The 16,269-nt window shown below is 36.5% G+C and overlaps 1 protein-coding gene across 1 annotated transcript in view; it reads left to right on the forward strand.

Moving 5' to 3' along the window:
* The window catches only part of Naa15 (N(alpha)-acetyltransferase 15, NatA auxiliary subunit), a 66,956-nt gene that overhangs the window by 30,856 nt on the left and 19,831 nt on the right, over positions 1-16,269 (forward strand). The window contains exons 5-11 of the mRNA XM_031376211.1: positions 917-1,051; positions 2,201-2,354; positions 5,015-5,134; positions 7,028-7,123; positions 7,237-7,343; positions 10,391-10,463; positions 14,817-14,986. Of these exons, the coding sequence (XP_031232071.1) occupies positions 917-1,051; positions 2,201-2,354; positions 5,015-5,134; positions 7,028-7,123; positions 7,237-7,343; positions 10,391-10,463; positions 14,817-14,986 (855 nt within the window). The remainder of the gene's footprint in view (positions 1-916; positions 1,052-2,200; positions 2,355-5,014; positions 5,135-7,027; positions 7,124-7,236; positions 7,344-10,390; positions 10,464-14,816; positions 14,987-16,269) is intronic.

Genomic DNA, 16,269 nt, shown 5'->3' on the forward strand with positions numbered 1-16,269 from the left:
TTACTGCCCCTTTAGTGATTAGATCTGTGATTGGGACAGATCTTAAAAACAGAACATTTTGTTGAGGGATAGAGTTGGAGTAATATGTACAATCATTAAAAAAATATATTGTTGCCGGGCGGTGGTGGCGCACGCCTTTAATCCCAGCACTTGGGAGGCAGAGGCAGGCGGATTTCTGAGTTCGAGGCCAGCCTGGTCTACAGAGTGAGTTCCAGGACAGCCAGAGCTATACAGAGAAACCCTGTCTCGAAAAAAAAAAAAAAAAAAAAAAATATATATATATATATATATATATATATATTGTTGAAGTTTTTGTTGAAAGTCACTTTATTAAAAATTAATAAATTTTTATAATTAATTCTACTCTGGTAGAATAACTATAGTCTTTTGTCATTTTCATTAAAGTAAGTTTTAAAATTTTTTGTTTGACTGTTTTGTATTCATTGATATTATATATAGAGTTCAGTAGCGTCCATTTAACCCTTAAATCAGTCTTGGCTTTATTATTTTCTCTATAATCTATTTCTTCATGGTAGTGTCTTCGATGCTATTTTCTTTACAAACCTTATTAAACATTTGTGCTGTACTTTCTAAAGAATTTCATTTGTTGCCTTGGTGGAAGAAATCAGGAAATAAGGATATCTGCCATCACGCTTTAAAAAAAAAACCCATGAGATTAGCACTGGAGACTTCAAAGTATTTTTTTGTCTCTATAGCTATATAATATTTGATGTTGAAATTTTTCTAAAATAGTTACCTGCATTGTCTTACAGGGTGAATAACTGTGAACAAAGTAATGTGATCTTCTGTTTTCTTAGGGCCCTGAGGGCTGCACGCAGGGCCTCGTGTTCTAGTCAATAAGGGGCATTTGCTTTGTGAACCTAAGCTAAGTCTTGTTTTTCCCCACACTATGAAGGAAACAAGATACCAGTTGCTTCAGCTTCGACCTGCACAAAGAGCATCATGGATTGGTTATGCTATTGCTTACCATTTATTAGAAGACTATGAAATGGCAGCAAAAATTTTAGAAGAGTTTAGGAAAACACAGCAGGTAATAACAAGATAGCTTATTGTGTATGATTCTAAGTATAACTGAAAGAAGTTTATAGACACACCTGAAAGTCTCTGTGGGCTTGCTTTTTATTCCTTTAATGATTGCACATACCTCTTTTACGTCATATGCTCCTGAGAACTACTCTAGTTGTTAATACTGACGGTGCTGTTAGACTCGCAGTTGTAGATAGTGTAAATTGTCTTAAGTTTTTTTCTTTCTAACAGTTTTTTTCAAATTCCATTGTTTGGTTTTGAAGCATACCTATCATGTAGTAATCATTTCTCTGGGGAGTCTATATCTGAAGCAATTTTAAAGAGTTGTTTTTTTTAATTATTATTTTTTAAATTTCTAATTTTTTTCAAAGATTGATTTATTTATTACATGTACACTGTAGCTGTCTTCAGACACTGTTTCTTCTCACTCCGGCCCCGCTCACTTGCTTGCTGGCTCACTGTAGCTATCTTCAGACACCCCAGAAGAGGGCATCAGATCTCATTACAGATGGTTGTGAACCATCATGTGGTTGCTGGGATTTGAACTCACGACTTTCTTAACAACTGAGCCATCTCTCCAGCCTATCTTTGTTTATTACTTTGCTGAGCATACAGTAATACATTTGGATTGTTCCTGAGTTTGGATTTGTTTGCTTTTCCTAATTGTTAGTTAAAGCTGTACTTTTCACAGAAATCCACAGACTAATGGATTCAATTCAGTACATCAATCTGCATATAATTTGCGTGATCCATTTATTACTGTATTGGATGGTATTTGGAGCTGTAAACTAGTTGTTTTGCTTTTTATTTATAAACAACCAAAGACCTACCAGCTCATCTGTCAGCAGATTTTGACCACTGCCTTTAGCATTCATTGCCTAGCTCAGCTGTTACAATGACAGCTGTGAAGTCCAATTCTCTGACTCCATCATTTTTTCTAGATTACTTATTTGCGTTCTGTTGCTAGCAGTTTCCTTCTTTCCATTTATTTATTGCTGATCTTGCTGTTACTTATTTAACATTTCTTAAACAGATATTTAGGAGTTTTAAAAGTATTGCTATCAGTTGGTATTTTCTTTTGTTTGAGGGTGTGTAAATAATTTTCTAATATAAAAATAAGATTCTTATTGGCATTCCTTGTGCCTTCATGCAGACATCTCCTGATAAAGTGGATTATGAATATAGTGAACTCCTTTTATATCAGAATCAAGTTCTTCGGGAAGCAGGTCTTTATAGAGAAGCCCTGGAACATCTTTGTACCTATGAAAAGCAGATTTGTGATAAACTTGCTGTCGAAGAAACCAAAGGTATGTAAAACTATATAGCATTATAACTTTTAGTTATAGCCAGTGGCAGACTGAAAATTCATAGTTGCTGCTGACAGTCACCATGACATTCAGCTTGCTGAAGGGAAAATATCTATTCTTCTTCCTTTTTGAATAATTTGTGATGTGGGAAAATATCCATTTACTGATGCAGATTGTCAGTTGAGGAGAAAAAGCCACAAAAATCTAATAAAATGATTTAGGTAAAGCATTTTTATTTTTGATTTTTCATTGTTTACTTTAAAGGGGGTTGTGCTGTGTCCTCTTGACTGGTCTCGAACTCCTAGGCTCAGTGGTCCTTATTCTCTGGCTGGGAGTAAATGAGACTACAAGGTTAGGCTAATAGCCAGTGTAGCCATCCCCTCTGTAAATTACCTTTGTACTGAAAATATAGGGCTAGGGGTGTAGTTCATTGTAGAATACTGGCCTACCATGTGTGAGGCCTTGAGTTTGAGCCCCTCACCCCCAATTACTCCAGGAATCAATCAAAACACAATTGTAATTTTATAAAACAAGATTTACTGTCTTAAAGATAACTTGTTGAATATATTTATAAAACTTTCCTTACTAAAATACAGAGAGGAAGCTATATGTAGTGATGCACTCCTACAATCCTGTACTGACGGACTAAGTTAAGGTCAGGAGTTTGAGATCAGTCAGGATTCTAGAACAAGATTCTGTTTTTAATGAAAACAAACAACCAAAAAACCAAAGCCCAAAACAACAACAAAAACAACCCAAAAGATCTCTTAATGTTTTATCTGTATTTCTTTGAGAAAATAGAAACGAACATAAATTCTATGTGGAAAGGAACAAGATTTTGGATTCTTTTGTGATTTAAGTAAATGTTTCTAAATGTTGCCATTTATTCCTAGGCTGAGAAAAAAAAGCTTAATAATTCTTATTTATTTATTAGTTTATTATTTAGTTAAGACCAGGTCTTTTTGTGTTACTATAAATTAGCCTTTTCAAGCCTGTTCTGTTAATGTTCTAGCCTGGCTTATTAAGACTGGGTATCTCTTCTGTGTAGGGCTCTTTTACTGTTTTACAGAGGTTACTCCTGTTAGAAGAGCAAGTAAAATGTCTTTAAGTACTGTCAAATGTACGTTGCTTGAGAACCCAATGTCATGTTGGAATTCAAAGTCTTAATTTTTACCACATCCTGAAATTCTCTTGACGATATTGCTTAATTTTAAATATTTAATTGCTTATCACATGTGAGATATTTAGAAGTTACAAGCACATAAGTCTTTAGTAAATAATCATTTTTAGTTACTTGATACAAGCACAGGTAGAGAGTAGAGTAATTTTTGAAAATAAAACTAGCCAGATGGTGATGGTGCATGCCTTTCTTTAATCTTAGCACTTTGAAGGCAGAGGCAGGGGGATCTCAGAGTTCAAGGTCAGTCTGGTATACAGAGTGAATTCCAGGACAGCCAGAACTATACAGTGAACCCTGTCTTAATACAAAACAGGAAAATATATAGAAAAATAAAACAGATGGTAAGAATATGGAAATCTTAAGTATTGTTTCAAGCTTCTGGGACTTTGGAAATTATAAATTTGTAGGGAAATCACAGTTTCTGCTGGTTTATCTGGATTATTTCCTTTCATGATGAAGTATAGGCAAATATGTTTGGAATAGCCCAGGCCTTGCAATTGATAGAGTAGCCAAAGAATCTTAAGTTTGAGAGTCATTTTAAGAGTTGAAATTGATAATATCAATTAGGAATATGATTGGCTATGCAATCAGCGAGAAGCAACAGAATTAACAGTTGGTACATGGAAAAGGAATTTTCTTTTTTGAAAAAGATTATTTTTAATTTAATGTGCATTTGGTTGCATGTATGTCTGAGGCTGTTGGATTCTCTGCAGCTAGAGTTACAGACAGTGGAGAGCTGCCATGTGTGTGCTCTTAATGTCTGAGCCATCTCTCCAGCCCCTGGAATTGCAGTTGAGGTTGCATCAGGGAGACAAGAAGAAAACAATGTTACTCTTAAAGTAGTTTGCTTATTTGGTTTTTGTGAAAGATAAAAAAGTAAAGACTAGATGCATGCACGTGCATGTGAACACATGTGCGAGCATATGTACATACATGTACAAGCACATACTAAGATATAGACCCCTCCAGTATCATATCTGCTCAGTCACCATCTGCCTTCCCCCCCTCCCCCTCCTTCTTGAGGCTGGGGCTTGCTGAATGGGCTAAGGTAAGCCCCAGGTATTTACTTACAACTAGATGGTTTTGAATGTGGCCAAGTTGTGGGCTGCTCTCATGCTATTATTTTATAGTTGATTTCAGGTGATAATAAGGTTAGGATATTTAGTGGGTCATTAAATTAGATGCTGATGTTCATACAATGCAGGAATAATTAAGGATCAGGTGATGGTTTGGTAACAGTGTGTTCAAATGAATATGGGAACTTTGCCTGGAGTTGGGCAGATTCCTGAGATTTTGAAGTTGATAGCTTTTAAAATTAATGTTACTTTGAATAAAGAAGAAAATAAAATAGCACAATAGAGAAGTTGGAAACTCAAGAGAACAGCCACTGTCAAACATTTACTCAGAACGAGACTTTGAAGATAACTTTTGAGGGAAAATTCTCCTCAGATATTTTAATTACTGTCTTTTTGTTAAATAGGGGAACTTCTATTGCAGTTGTGTCGTTTGGAAGATGCTGCTGATGTTTATAGAGGATTACAAGAGAGGAATCCTGAAAATTGGGCCTATTACAAAGGCTTAGAAAAAGCACTGAAGCCAGGTAGTGTTGTTTAATACTTACTGTTTTCAGCTTTTTCTTAATGAGTATTGTATTAACTCCTTGTAAAGTACAGCTAGAAAAGTAGTGGTTAAGGCTATATAGAATCTAGAGCCGGACATGCCTTTAATTAGCACCTGGGGACTGAGTTCCAGGCCAGCCAGGGCTTCTTAGTGAGACTTGTGTCTCAAGAAAACCAACTAAGCAAAGAAACAGGAATTGGTTCCTAGTCTAGCATGCCATGACCTCTATACTTGTAAGGATGAAGTAGGAGAATCTTGAGTTTGAAGCCACCTGGGCTACATAGTTGGTTCAAGACCAGATTTTTATATACTTATATCCAGAAATAACAATAACAATAACAACAGGTCCAAAAATCTAAATGTAAAAATTTACTTTTTAATCATATAGAGGATTGAGACTAATCAGAAATCTACTTTTACAAGATGAAATTGCAAATGATCAGTGAGCTGGCTCAGTAACTAAAGGTACTCAGCACCAAACACATCATCAACAACAAAAACCACCAGAAAACTTCACCCTCATAGTCTGGCTGACTCAATTCCTATTCAGGCTGGTATAGTACACCATTCCTGATATCACTGATACATACAAGAGAAACCTTGCTGGTGATTACTTTGTGACATAGATTCTTTCAAAGGAACACCATCATTCCATGTTAGATAATAGAGGAATCTAAGATAGAGGGAATTATATCCATGAAACATAGTTATGAGAGAATATTAGAAATCTGAGAAATGAAAACTGGGAAATGAAAAAAGCAAAAATCGTTTTTTTTAAAGATTTATTTTATGTGTATGAGTACACTGTAGCTGTACAGATAGATGGCCATGAGCTATCATATGTGTGGCTGCTGGGAATTGAACACAGGACCTCTTTCTGGCATAATTCACTGTAGCTGTCTTTAGATGCACCAGAAGAAGGTGTCGGATCTCATTGCGGGTGGTTGTGAGCCACCATGTGGTTGCTGGGATCTGAACTCAGGACCTTCAGAAGAGCAGTCAGTGCTCTTGCCTGCTAAGCCATCTCGACAGCCTAGCAAAAATCTTTTAAGTGGTACATTATTTTTAAAAATACTGGTATTTGTGTGTGTGTGTGTGTGTGTGTGTGTGTGTGTGTGTGTGTGTGTGTGTGTTGCCTTTGAAGCTCATGAACCTCCTCCAAACCTCTAGTTATAGGCAGGTGTGAGTTACCTGAAGTGGGCAACACACTGTCTCTATTTCTGAAATAAAAAAAAAAAAGCATCAATTAGGAAAAAGACCATATTAGACAAAGGGAAATGGAAGATTAAACAGAGGAATGCCTTTGTGCTGAGAGTAAAAGAAAACAAATAAATTATGAAGACATTGAAATAAGGACAGATCCAGAGGTTCCAAGTAAACCAAAGAGTTAAACTGTAGAAGATCAGAACAGAAGCAATGTATAATAACTCAGGTTTTTACCATGGAGTCTCCAGGTTTTTGATAGTTTACCTATAACTTAGAATAGGCTAAAGAAAATAATTTACTTTGTATGGCTAATTAGTATTTAAAATAATGAAAATAGTTGGAAGTACTTTGAAATGATTGCTGAGATATTTAATTGGTAAGGTTACCCATAATTTTCTTGTACAACTTACCCTTTCATTTTTTTGTTTGTTTGAGACAGTCCCCCATGTAGCTCTGGTTGGCTTGAAATTTGCTTTGTAGACCTTGCTGGCCTCAAACTCACAGAGATCCCTTCTGTTTCTGACATACCAAAGGTGTGTGCCAGTGAACACAGCCGGTTGTACTTTTAATTTAGAAAAACTTGTAATTGGCAAAAATCTATGCAATTATAATTACATTATAAACAGATTTTTTTTCAATCTTTCTCCCCTCTCCCCACTCTACCCAGCTAATATGTTAGAACGGCTAAAAATATATGAGGAAGCCTGGACTAAATACCCCAGGGGACTTGTGCCAAGAAGGCTGCCATTAAACTTTTTATCTGGTAAGTAGAATAATTGTAAAAGAAAGTGCTGTTATGATTTAAAGATGAGTATATATGTATATGAAGGCTAATGTGTGCATCGTTAGAGTTTCAACAGACTCTTTCTCTTACAGGAGAGAAGTTTAAGGAGTGTTTGGATAGGTTCCTAAGGATGAATTTCAGCAAGGGTTGTCCACCTGTCTTCAATACCTTGAGGTCTTTATACAGAGATAAAGAGAAGGTAAAGCCAACCATAATTCCCTCTCTGCTCAGTGTTATCTGGCTGGCTGCTGGGCTCACTACTACATGTTTGTGAACCTGCTGTGAGTCTTCTAGCTTACAGTGAATGCTTTTGTACCCCTTTCCATTTGTAGTCTGTTTACTCTTTGGCAATTTAGTGACTTCAGTATTTGCTTTCTGTCCTTAACTTCAGCTCACACGAACATTTTTTTCTAATATATTTTCTTTTTTTCTCTACCTTTTCTAAAGATTTATTTATTTATTATATGTAAGTACACTGTACTTCAGACACCCCAGAAGATGGCATCAGATCTCATTACGGATGGTTGTGAGCCATCATGTTGTTGCTGGGATTTGAACTCAGGACCTTTGGAAGAGCAGTCATCCGCTTAACAGCTGAGCCATCTCTCCAACCCCTAATCTCTTTTCATTGTTAGAAGTCAGAATTGATTTTCTCCCCCTTGAAAGTAAATTTTAACCTTTTAATCGTTCTCCATTTTTATTCAGTAAAAAAAATTGCATCAAAAAAGATTTTGGTAGCTCAGCAAGTCTTTTTTTTTCCCCCCTGCATCATATATGTGTTTTGTTTCAAGTGCTTTTTAAGAATATTTTAATCTTTGTGTTCATTACTTCCTTGTAAAAACAATGTCATGTATAACACATAATGCACATTTAATAGTCAGTCTTTTGTTGAAAGCCCAAGGTATGATCTTTATTGATTCCTCCTTTTTTTGCGTTGTTACATATAACGTATTCTAGTTTTAGAACATTGAGAATTTATTTGATGTTTGTGAAACAGTTGTGTATTTTCACAATCTCCTAGTTTTTTCATAGCATCCAACTTAGAGAAACAGTTCTTTTTACTCCTACTAAGTTTACATATTGTTGGGTTAAATTCTGCATTATGATAGTTATTTCATTTCTTTGGGCAGGGTCGTTGTTTGGTTTTCCAAGACAGGGTGTCTCTGTGTAGCCCTGGCTGTCCTGGAACTCACTTTGTAGACTAGGCTGGCCTTGAACTCAGAGATCCAGAGATCCACTTGCCCCTGCCTTCTTAGTGTTAGGGTTAAAGGAATACACTGCTACTGCTGTTTTTCTTTCATTTGTTAATAATGCAAGTATTTCAAATAGTTTGGAGATGTCCCATTGTATCTTAGGATAAGTGTGTAGCCTGACTTGGGAGCACAAGTATACCAGAATAACCTGGTTGTGATTATTCTGTGCTCACAAAGTATGCTGCATTCATGTGTGGGCCATGTAAGAGCAGTAAGTGTCATTGTGGATGAATTAGTCAAATTAGTATATCCTGTTTTTAAATTTTGTTTTTAGACTTGATGCAGGTATTGCACTATGTTGTCCAAGCTGGCTAGAATTTCTGGGATCATTTGATCTTCCTGCCTCGATAACTTGAATATAGGACTACAGACATCCACCATTGTGCATTGCCTATATTAGGAAATTAATGTATTAAAAGTACTCAATTGGGGGCTGGTGAGATGGCTCAGCGGGTAAGAGCACTGACTGCTCTTCCGAGGGTCCTGAGTTCGGATCCCAGCAACCACATGGTGGCTCACAACCATCCATAATGAGATCTGATGCCCTCTTCTGGTGCATCTGAAGATAGTACAGTGAATTATGCAGGAGCAAGCAGGGCCATCCTGAGTTCAATTCCCAGCAGCCACATGATGACTCACAGCCATCTGTACAGCTACAGTGTACTCATGCAAATAAAATAAATAAATCTTTAAAAAAAAAAAAAAGTACTCAATATCTCTGAGGAAGCCAGAAGCCAGAAGTGTAGTTAAAATTTAGGAGAAAGTTCAACCTGGACAGACAGGTATTTATTTACCTGAACCTTAGGTACCCACTTTGCTGGATTTCAGGGATAGTTATGTTTCTCCTGGGTTATGAGGAGAGTTAATTTACCAGACACTTAAAAAGTACCCTTTTCAGGGGCTGGTGAGATGCCTCAGCGGGTAAGAGCACTGACTGCTCTTCTGAAGGTCCTGAGTTCAGATCCCTGCAACCAAGTGGTGGCTCACAACCACCCGTAACGAGATCCGACGCCTTCTTCCGGTGCGTCTGAAGACAGCTACAGTGAATTATGCCAGAGCGAACGGAGCTGGCAGAGGTCCTTAGTTCAGTTCCCAGCAGCCACACTCATGATGGCTCATGGTCACCTGTACAGCTACAGTGTACTCATACACATAAAATAAATCTCTAAAAAACCAAAACACAAAAAAGTACCCTTTTCATATAGCATTTAATACTACAGAGTCATTCATTTACTCATCTATCTGTCCTATGTCTGTCTGTCTGCCTGCCTATCATCTAGCTACCCACTTAACCAATTCATCCATCCATTTATTTATATCTGAGTTTCATGTCTCAAGTTTCAGGCTTGCTACATAGCTGGGGCTGACCTTGATGAAACAGTTCTTGATTGTTCTGCCTTCACCACCTATGTGCTGTCCTGGCATTCCGTGCCTTTGCCACCATTCTAGGCCATGGCATTTCATTCTTGATCGTAAAGAACAAATGTCAACTATAGATTATGTGTTTTGAGATAAAATGAATTTAGATGTAAGTTGGCCATAGCATTGCCTCTGTCCAACATTCACTAACTGCTGATTTGATACTTTATTTTATATCAGGGAAAGGAACTTAACAATAAGGTTTTAGAAGAGTGAGTATTAATATGTTCCGTCATGAATATTTTTAGATTTTTTTTTTTCTTTCTGAGACGGATTTTCTCTGTGTAGCCCTAGCTGTCCTAGAACTTAATCTGTATACCAGGCCCCCTTTGAACTCACAAAGATCCACCGGTTTTTACTTCCCTAGTACTGGGATTAAGGGTGTGTGCCACCCCACTGCCTCCTCCGCCACCCTCGACTGAGAACTTTTAGGTTTTTGTCCTGTGGTTAAAATATTCCTAAAGGGAGGAGAATAATGTTTTGGAATATTTATTTAGTCCTTTATATAAGGAATATATTTTGCACAAGAGCATAAGCTCCATTCTATTAAAATGTGCTTGTGTTTATATTCTAGGTGGCAATTGTAGAAGAACTAGTAGTTGGTTATGAAACTTCTTTAAAAAGTTGTCGCCTATTTAACCCCAATGGTAAGTAGATATATTTTATGTCCTAAAAATTCTTTTTGAATTATTGTTTTTTAATTTTTTTTTTTGAAATTTTTAATGGACTATGAAATTACCATTCAGAAGGTTGGTCTTCACTATTTTAGTAGCAAGTACAGTGCATTTAATTTCTTTTCCTGTTATCCATAATGTTATGATAATGTTTTACTGAGAATCACATCAATTTATTAAAAAGTTATGTCAAGTTTAAAGGATCTATAAAACTTGATTTAATAATACAATGATCCTCCATTTGTTCATTATTTAGCTACAATAATTTTAAATTCATGTCGAACATTTCATCATCATAGCCTTGCCCACTCCCCTGTATTCTTTTGTTTGTTTCTAGACAGAGTTTCTCTGTGTAGACCAGGCTGACTTCTACCTCTCAAGTGCTGGGATTAAAAGTATGTACTATCAGCCAGAGCTACAGGAGGGCTACTTCAAGACAGTGGTTTCCATGCCGGTCAGTGGTGGCGCACACCTTTAATCCCAGCACTTGGGAGGCAGAGGCAGGCGGATTTCTGAGTTGGAGGCCAGCCTGGTCTACAGAGTGAGTTCCAGGACAGCCAGTGCTACACAGAGAAAACCTGTCTCAAAAAACCAAAAACCAAACCAAAACAAAAAGTGTGTACCATCATGCCTGGCTCTGTTCTTAAATCCCAAACTTACATTATTTCATGAATATTTCAACATGTCTAAAGAGAAGTACTTCACTTCAAATATAGCTGTACTATCAGTTCAACCTGTTGGCATGAGCTTGTGATCCCAGCTACTCAGAGCATTTGAGGTAGGAGAACTAGAAGAAGTTCAAGGCCTCTGGGCAATTTACTGAGATCCTGTCTCAAAGTTTTAAAAAAGAAAAAGAAACAAAAAGAGGGATGCTGATACAGCTCAGTGGTAGAGTACTTTCATAGTGTGTCTTACCAGGCCATGGGGTTCAATCTCAAGTATTCTCTTCTTCCCTTTCCCCCAAAAAAGCATGTGTGCACACACACACACACAAAGCAAGGTACTATTATTATGCTTATAAATTAGTACTTTAATGAATTCAAAATTAGCTCAGTCCTTAAAGTATTTGCTCCTAAGTGTGAGAACACTCAGGCTTGATTTCAATGTTCACATTAAAAGAAAAGAAAAAAATAGACCAAGGCCCAGTGGCATCTGTTTATGTTCCCAGACTCTTATCTTAACAAAACAGGGTAGATTGAAACTGAGAAATGACATACATGTGCACTGGGTCACACATAAACAGGTACAGTTGCACATAAAATAATGTCTTTAATTCTAAATAAGCATTTTACGTTCACAATTTCAGTTGTATTGTGTTTGTCTTTCCCTCCCATCATCCTTCTTTTTTCCTTCCCTTCCTTTTCTTTCTTTCAGATTTATTATTCTGCACTACAAGATGTTCTTGAACCCATGGTAGTTGTCTTAGTTAGCATTTCTATTGCTGTGATAAATCTTGTGATCAGAACCAGGTTGGGGAGGAAAGGGTTTGTTTGAGTTTACAGCTTTTAGGTCACACTTCTTCACTGAGGGAAGTAGGGTAGCAAACAACCTGAGGGCAGGAACTGAAGCCAGGTCATGGAGGAGTACTGTTGCCAGCCTGTTTCCAGAAGGCTCAGCCAGATTGCTTATGCATGCCAGGACTACCTTCTGGGATTGGCACTACTGACAGTAGGCCCGGCTCTCCCACACTAATCACTAATTCTGAAAAGTAACTAAAGGCCTGCCCACAGTCTAGTCAGGTGGTGGGTCTTTTCTCAACTGAGGCTTTCCTCCTCCAAATCACTCTAGGTTGTGTCAAGTGGATTAAGACTAGCCAGCTCAGCAACACTTCCAGAGTCTCCCAGAGGTGCTGGGATTACACCGTGCCCAGCCCCTTTTCTTTTGTTTGAAGAGTTTGCATGATGTCTTTTATGTCTCATTTAATTCATGTACCTGTGATTTATTTATTGGAGAATGAATTTTTCTTTATCTAGGTTTTGCTAAATATATTGCTGTATATATTATGTTTCTTTCAGGTTTTTGTAAGTTGATAGTTGATGTAGAAATGGATTGTGTTTTCTGCTTTCCATTAGCCACAGTGGCTAATGACTTTTTCCCCTGGAGACAGTTTCTCCGTGTAATAGCCATGACTGTTCTGGATTCACTTTGTAGACCAAACTGGCCATGGAACTCACAGTGCTGGGAGGCTAATTATATTTTTTAAGAAGTAAAAAATCTAGTTCAGTGGCTCTTAACTTTCCTTATGTTTAATACAGTTCCTCATGTTACGGGGACCCCCAACCATATTTATACAATTATTTTTATTAGTAGTTCTTAACTGTAATTTTCTTACTGATATGAATTGTAATGTAAATATCTGATATGCATGCCATCTGATATAAGACTCCCACAAATGGATCATTTGACTCACTACTTACTGGTTGAGAATTGTTGGTCTAGTTCTTTAGTTACAGTACAGTTCAAATCCTGTTCAGGAGCCACTTGTATATAGTTAATAATGGCCTGTTCTACTGAACAGAGCAGGTAGAGAACCTGTGTTGCTTCAGAACCTTTTTTTTTTTAAGATTTATTTATTTTATGTATGTGAGTATACTGTAGACACTTCAGACACACCAAAAGAGAGCATCAGATCTCATTACAGATGGTTGTGAGCCACCACGTGGTGCTGAGAATTGAACTCAGGACCTCTGACTTTCTAATGGGCCCTTTCTATGGGCCCTCTCTAGCTAATGGTTTTATGAAGGTTGATAATTTTGGTGTGGTCTCTCTCTCTCTCTCTCTCTCTCTCTCTCTCTCTCTCTCTCTCTCTCTCTTTCTCTCTCTCTCTCTCTCTTTTTTCCTTTTCTTTTGTGTGAGTACAATCTGAGTGAGCCAGAATCTATCAGTAGGCAGATACTATTATTTTAAAAGGTAAATTTTATTTCACATACTACTTGATTTCTAAAAGTTGCAGCTTGTATGGGAAAACACAATTTTTTTTCCTCTTCTATGTTACACTTTGGTTCTTTTCCCAGTCTTCAAAAGATTAGACTAGTTCATTGCATCCTTCAAACTTGGCAAGTAATTTTATTTAAAAAATATGAATTCAGGTCCTGGTTATTTCTGAGTTTAAGTCCCTGGATATCAGCCACACAGTAGAAGGATTGAATTTTCTTGAAAAAGTTGTTCTGTGACTTCTGCATGTGGACTGTGGCAGGCATACACCCATACACATACAGTCCAAAAATAAATATGAATGTCTAGAAGAAGTAATTTATTTAAGTATGCTTAATATTTTATTTATTTAATTTCACGTGGCTCCATCTCTCAAGTGCTGTGGTGGTAGGTGATAACTTATTCGCTGACAAGATCTTGAGTATTTACCTTGTGTACTACCACTGAAGATCTGGAATCATTTTTCCCACAGAGTTCTGGCTTCAATAGTGGAATAGCCCACCGTGGGACCTGGGGTGCACATTGCTAGTAAGCTGGCCATTGTTTCTAGGTCTCAGATTAATTTTAACAGTACTTTAAAAAAAAAGGCATACCATGGCTTCATTGGTTAATCTTATGAGACTCTTTTAATTATCATCATTCCCATATAAATATTATATTTATATTCTACAAATATAAAAGAGGTTCAATGACTTGACCACAAAGGTGCAGTACTTTGTTGCAGATCTGTCTGATGGGGAGTTAGCGTGTTCCACTCCTATTATTTGTCCACTGAGCCACCTTACTTTATTAGGGAGAAAAAAGCAATTAGAGTTTGAAAGCCAATAGATCTCTGGTTTTAAAAACTTATGTTTAAGGACAGTTTTTTTGATGTGTGAGTCGTATCTTTAAGTTTCACATATATTAAGATTACATCTTGAATGTTGAACTAAAATATGAAAGAAATACTGTTTTGTTTGCCTTACTTTCTTTGGATATAGTTTTAAATTCAGCATAATATTAATGATCAACATTTAGTATAATATTAAGATCTAAAAATGTCAGTAAAAATCAGAATGTCCAGATCTCTCACTCACACACACACACACACACACACACACACACACACACACACACACACACACACAGTTCATACATTAGGTAGAAATTTAATTAAGCAGGCACAGTTTTCTTTTTAAAATCTTACTATATGCAAGGTGTTATGCATAAGTGTGCTTAAGGAAACATGCTTTGGTAGGTCTTAATGTGCTTAGCTGTAGATTACAGCTAATTACATATACAAACTACTTTATAACTGCTTCTCTTATAAATGGGGGGACCAATATTGGGGAAGGAATATTCTTTTAATGTTTGTAATATCTAATCTTGATTTCTTCATTCTTCCCTTTCAAGATGATGGAAAGGAGGAACCTCCAACCACATTACTTTGGGTCCAGTACTATTTGGCACAGCATTATGATAAAATTGGTCAGCCATCTATTGCTCTGGAATACATAAATACTGCTATTGAAAGTACACCAACATTGATAGAACTCTTTCTTGTAAAAGCTAAAATATATAAGGTAAAAACCATTACCCCCTTTTCCTTATAAGGTTATACAGCTTCTAGGTAGAGTAAGTAAAATATGAGAAATATCAGTTTGATTTGTTTTTTTCTTGGACTTGTCATAGCCACATTTATTTGCTCATTTATCCAAAGCTATACAAAATGCACATATAAGACTGTATTTGTGTGTATGTGTGTGTGTGTTTGTGTGTGTATGCATATGCCTGTGCACCCGTGTATGATTCTGCTGGTAGTTATTTCCTGTAAAGTGTGTTTTCTGCTAACAGTTGAGTATGATCATGTGTATGCATCTGATGTTAATAAAGTAAAAAAATTTTATTTTGAATGTACGTTACCATTTCTTGACTTAATTCTTGAGCTATGCATGAGAATCTTGTGTTATATGTTCTGACATCTTAAAGTTGCCTGTTTTCTGATTTTTAGTATATTCAGTAATCAAGCCTTTATAAAAGTTATTTATAAACCAATAATATGTATTTAGGAAGAAAATAGAATTAAGTAGCATTTCAAAGCACTTCCTCCCCCTTTGTTGACTGTACTAGGTATTAATCCAAATATCTAGTACATACTAGGTAGACACTAACACTGAGTTGCACCCACCTGCAAGTTTTGTTTGTTATTATTGTCTTTATTATTACTATTTGAGGCATGCTCTTTATAGTGGACTGGCCTCAAAAGTGGGACTTTTTTTTGCCTCAGCTTCCTAGGTTTATGGGATTACCAGTGTATGTCAGCATTTTTTGACCCAGAACTTCAAAACCATTTTCTAAAATTATATTAATTTATTTTGAGACAGGTGGTTTATATGCTCTACAGCATGTGAGTATAAGTCAAAGGACAACTATGAGAGTTACTTTTCCATTTATTCCATATGGATCTGTAGGTTTGAACAGATCATCAGGCATGGTGGCAGTTTCTTTGTACCTGCTGAGCCATCTTGCTTGCTATCCTAAATGTTTTAAAGCCAAGTTTTCCTCAGTTTTGTGGCTTTGAGATAAATCAATTAGAATGAAGATAGAGGGGGAATGTTCATTAATAACGTTCTGACCCAAGGCTCGGCTTCTTTGCAAGACTTACTGGCTGGTGGTGTCCAGGAAAGTTCCGTCTAACTTCCCCAGTACTAGAATTAGAAACTCAACTACTACATTTGGCTTTTGAAATATTGGTGCTGGTCTTGAGTCAGAAGAATACTTTTTCTTTCATTTGTTTAATTTTAATTATTTTATAGATAACAAATTACCTAATATAGTAAAGTTATCATACTTACTGGTTAATTTT

Source organism: Mastomys coucha, unplaced genomic scaffold (assembly GCF_008632895.1).
Source record: "Mastomys coucha isolate ucsf_1 unplaced genomic scaffold, UCSF_Mcou_1 pScaffold16, whole genome shotgun sequence".
NCBI classification, from domain to species: domain Eukaryota; kingdom Metazoa; phylum Chordata; class Mammalia; order Rodentia; family Muridae; genus Mastomys; species Mastomys coucha.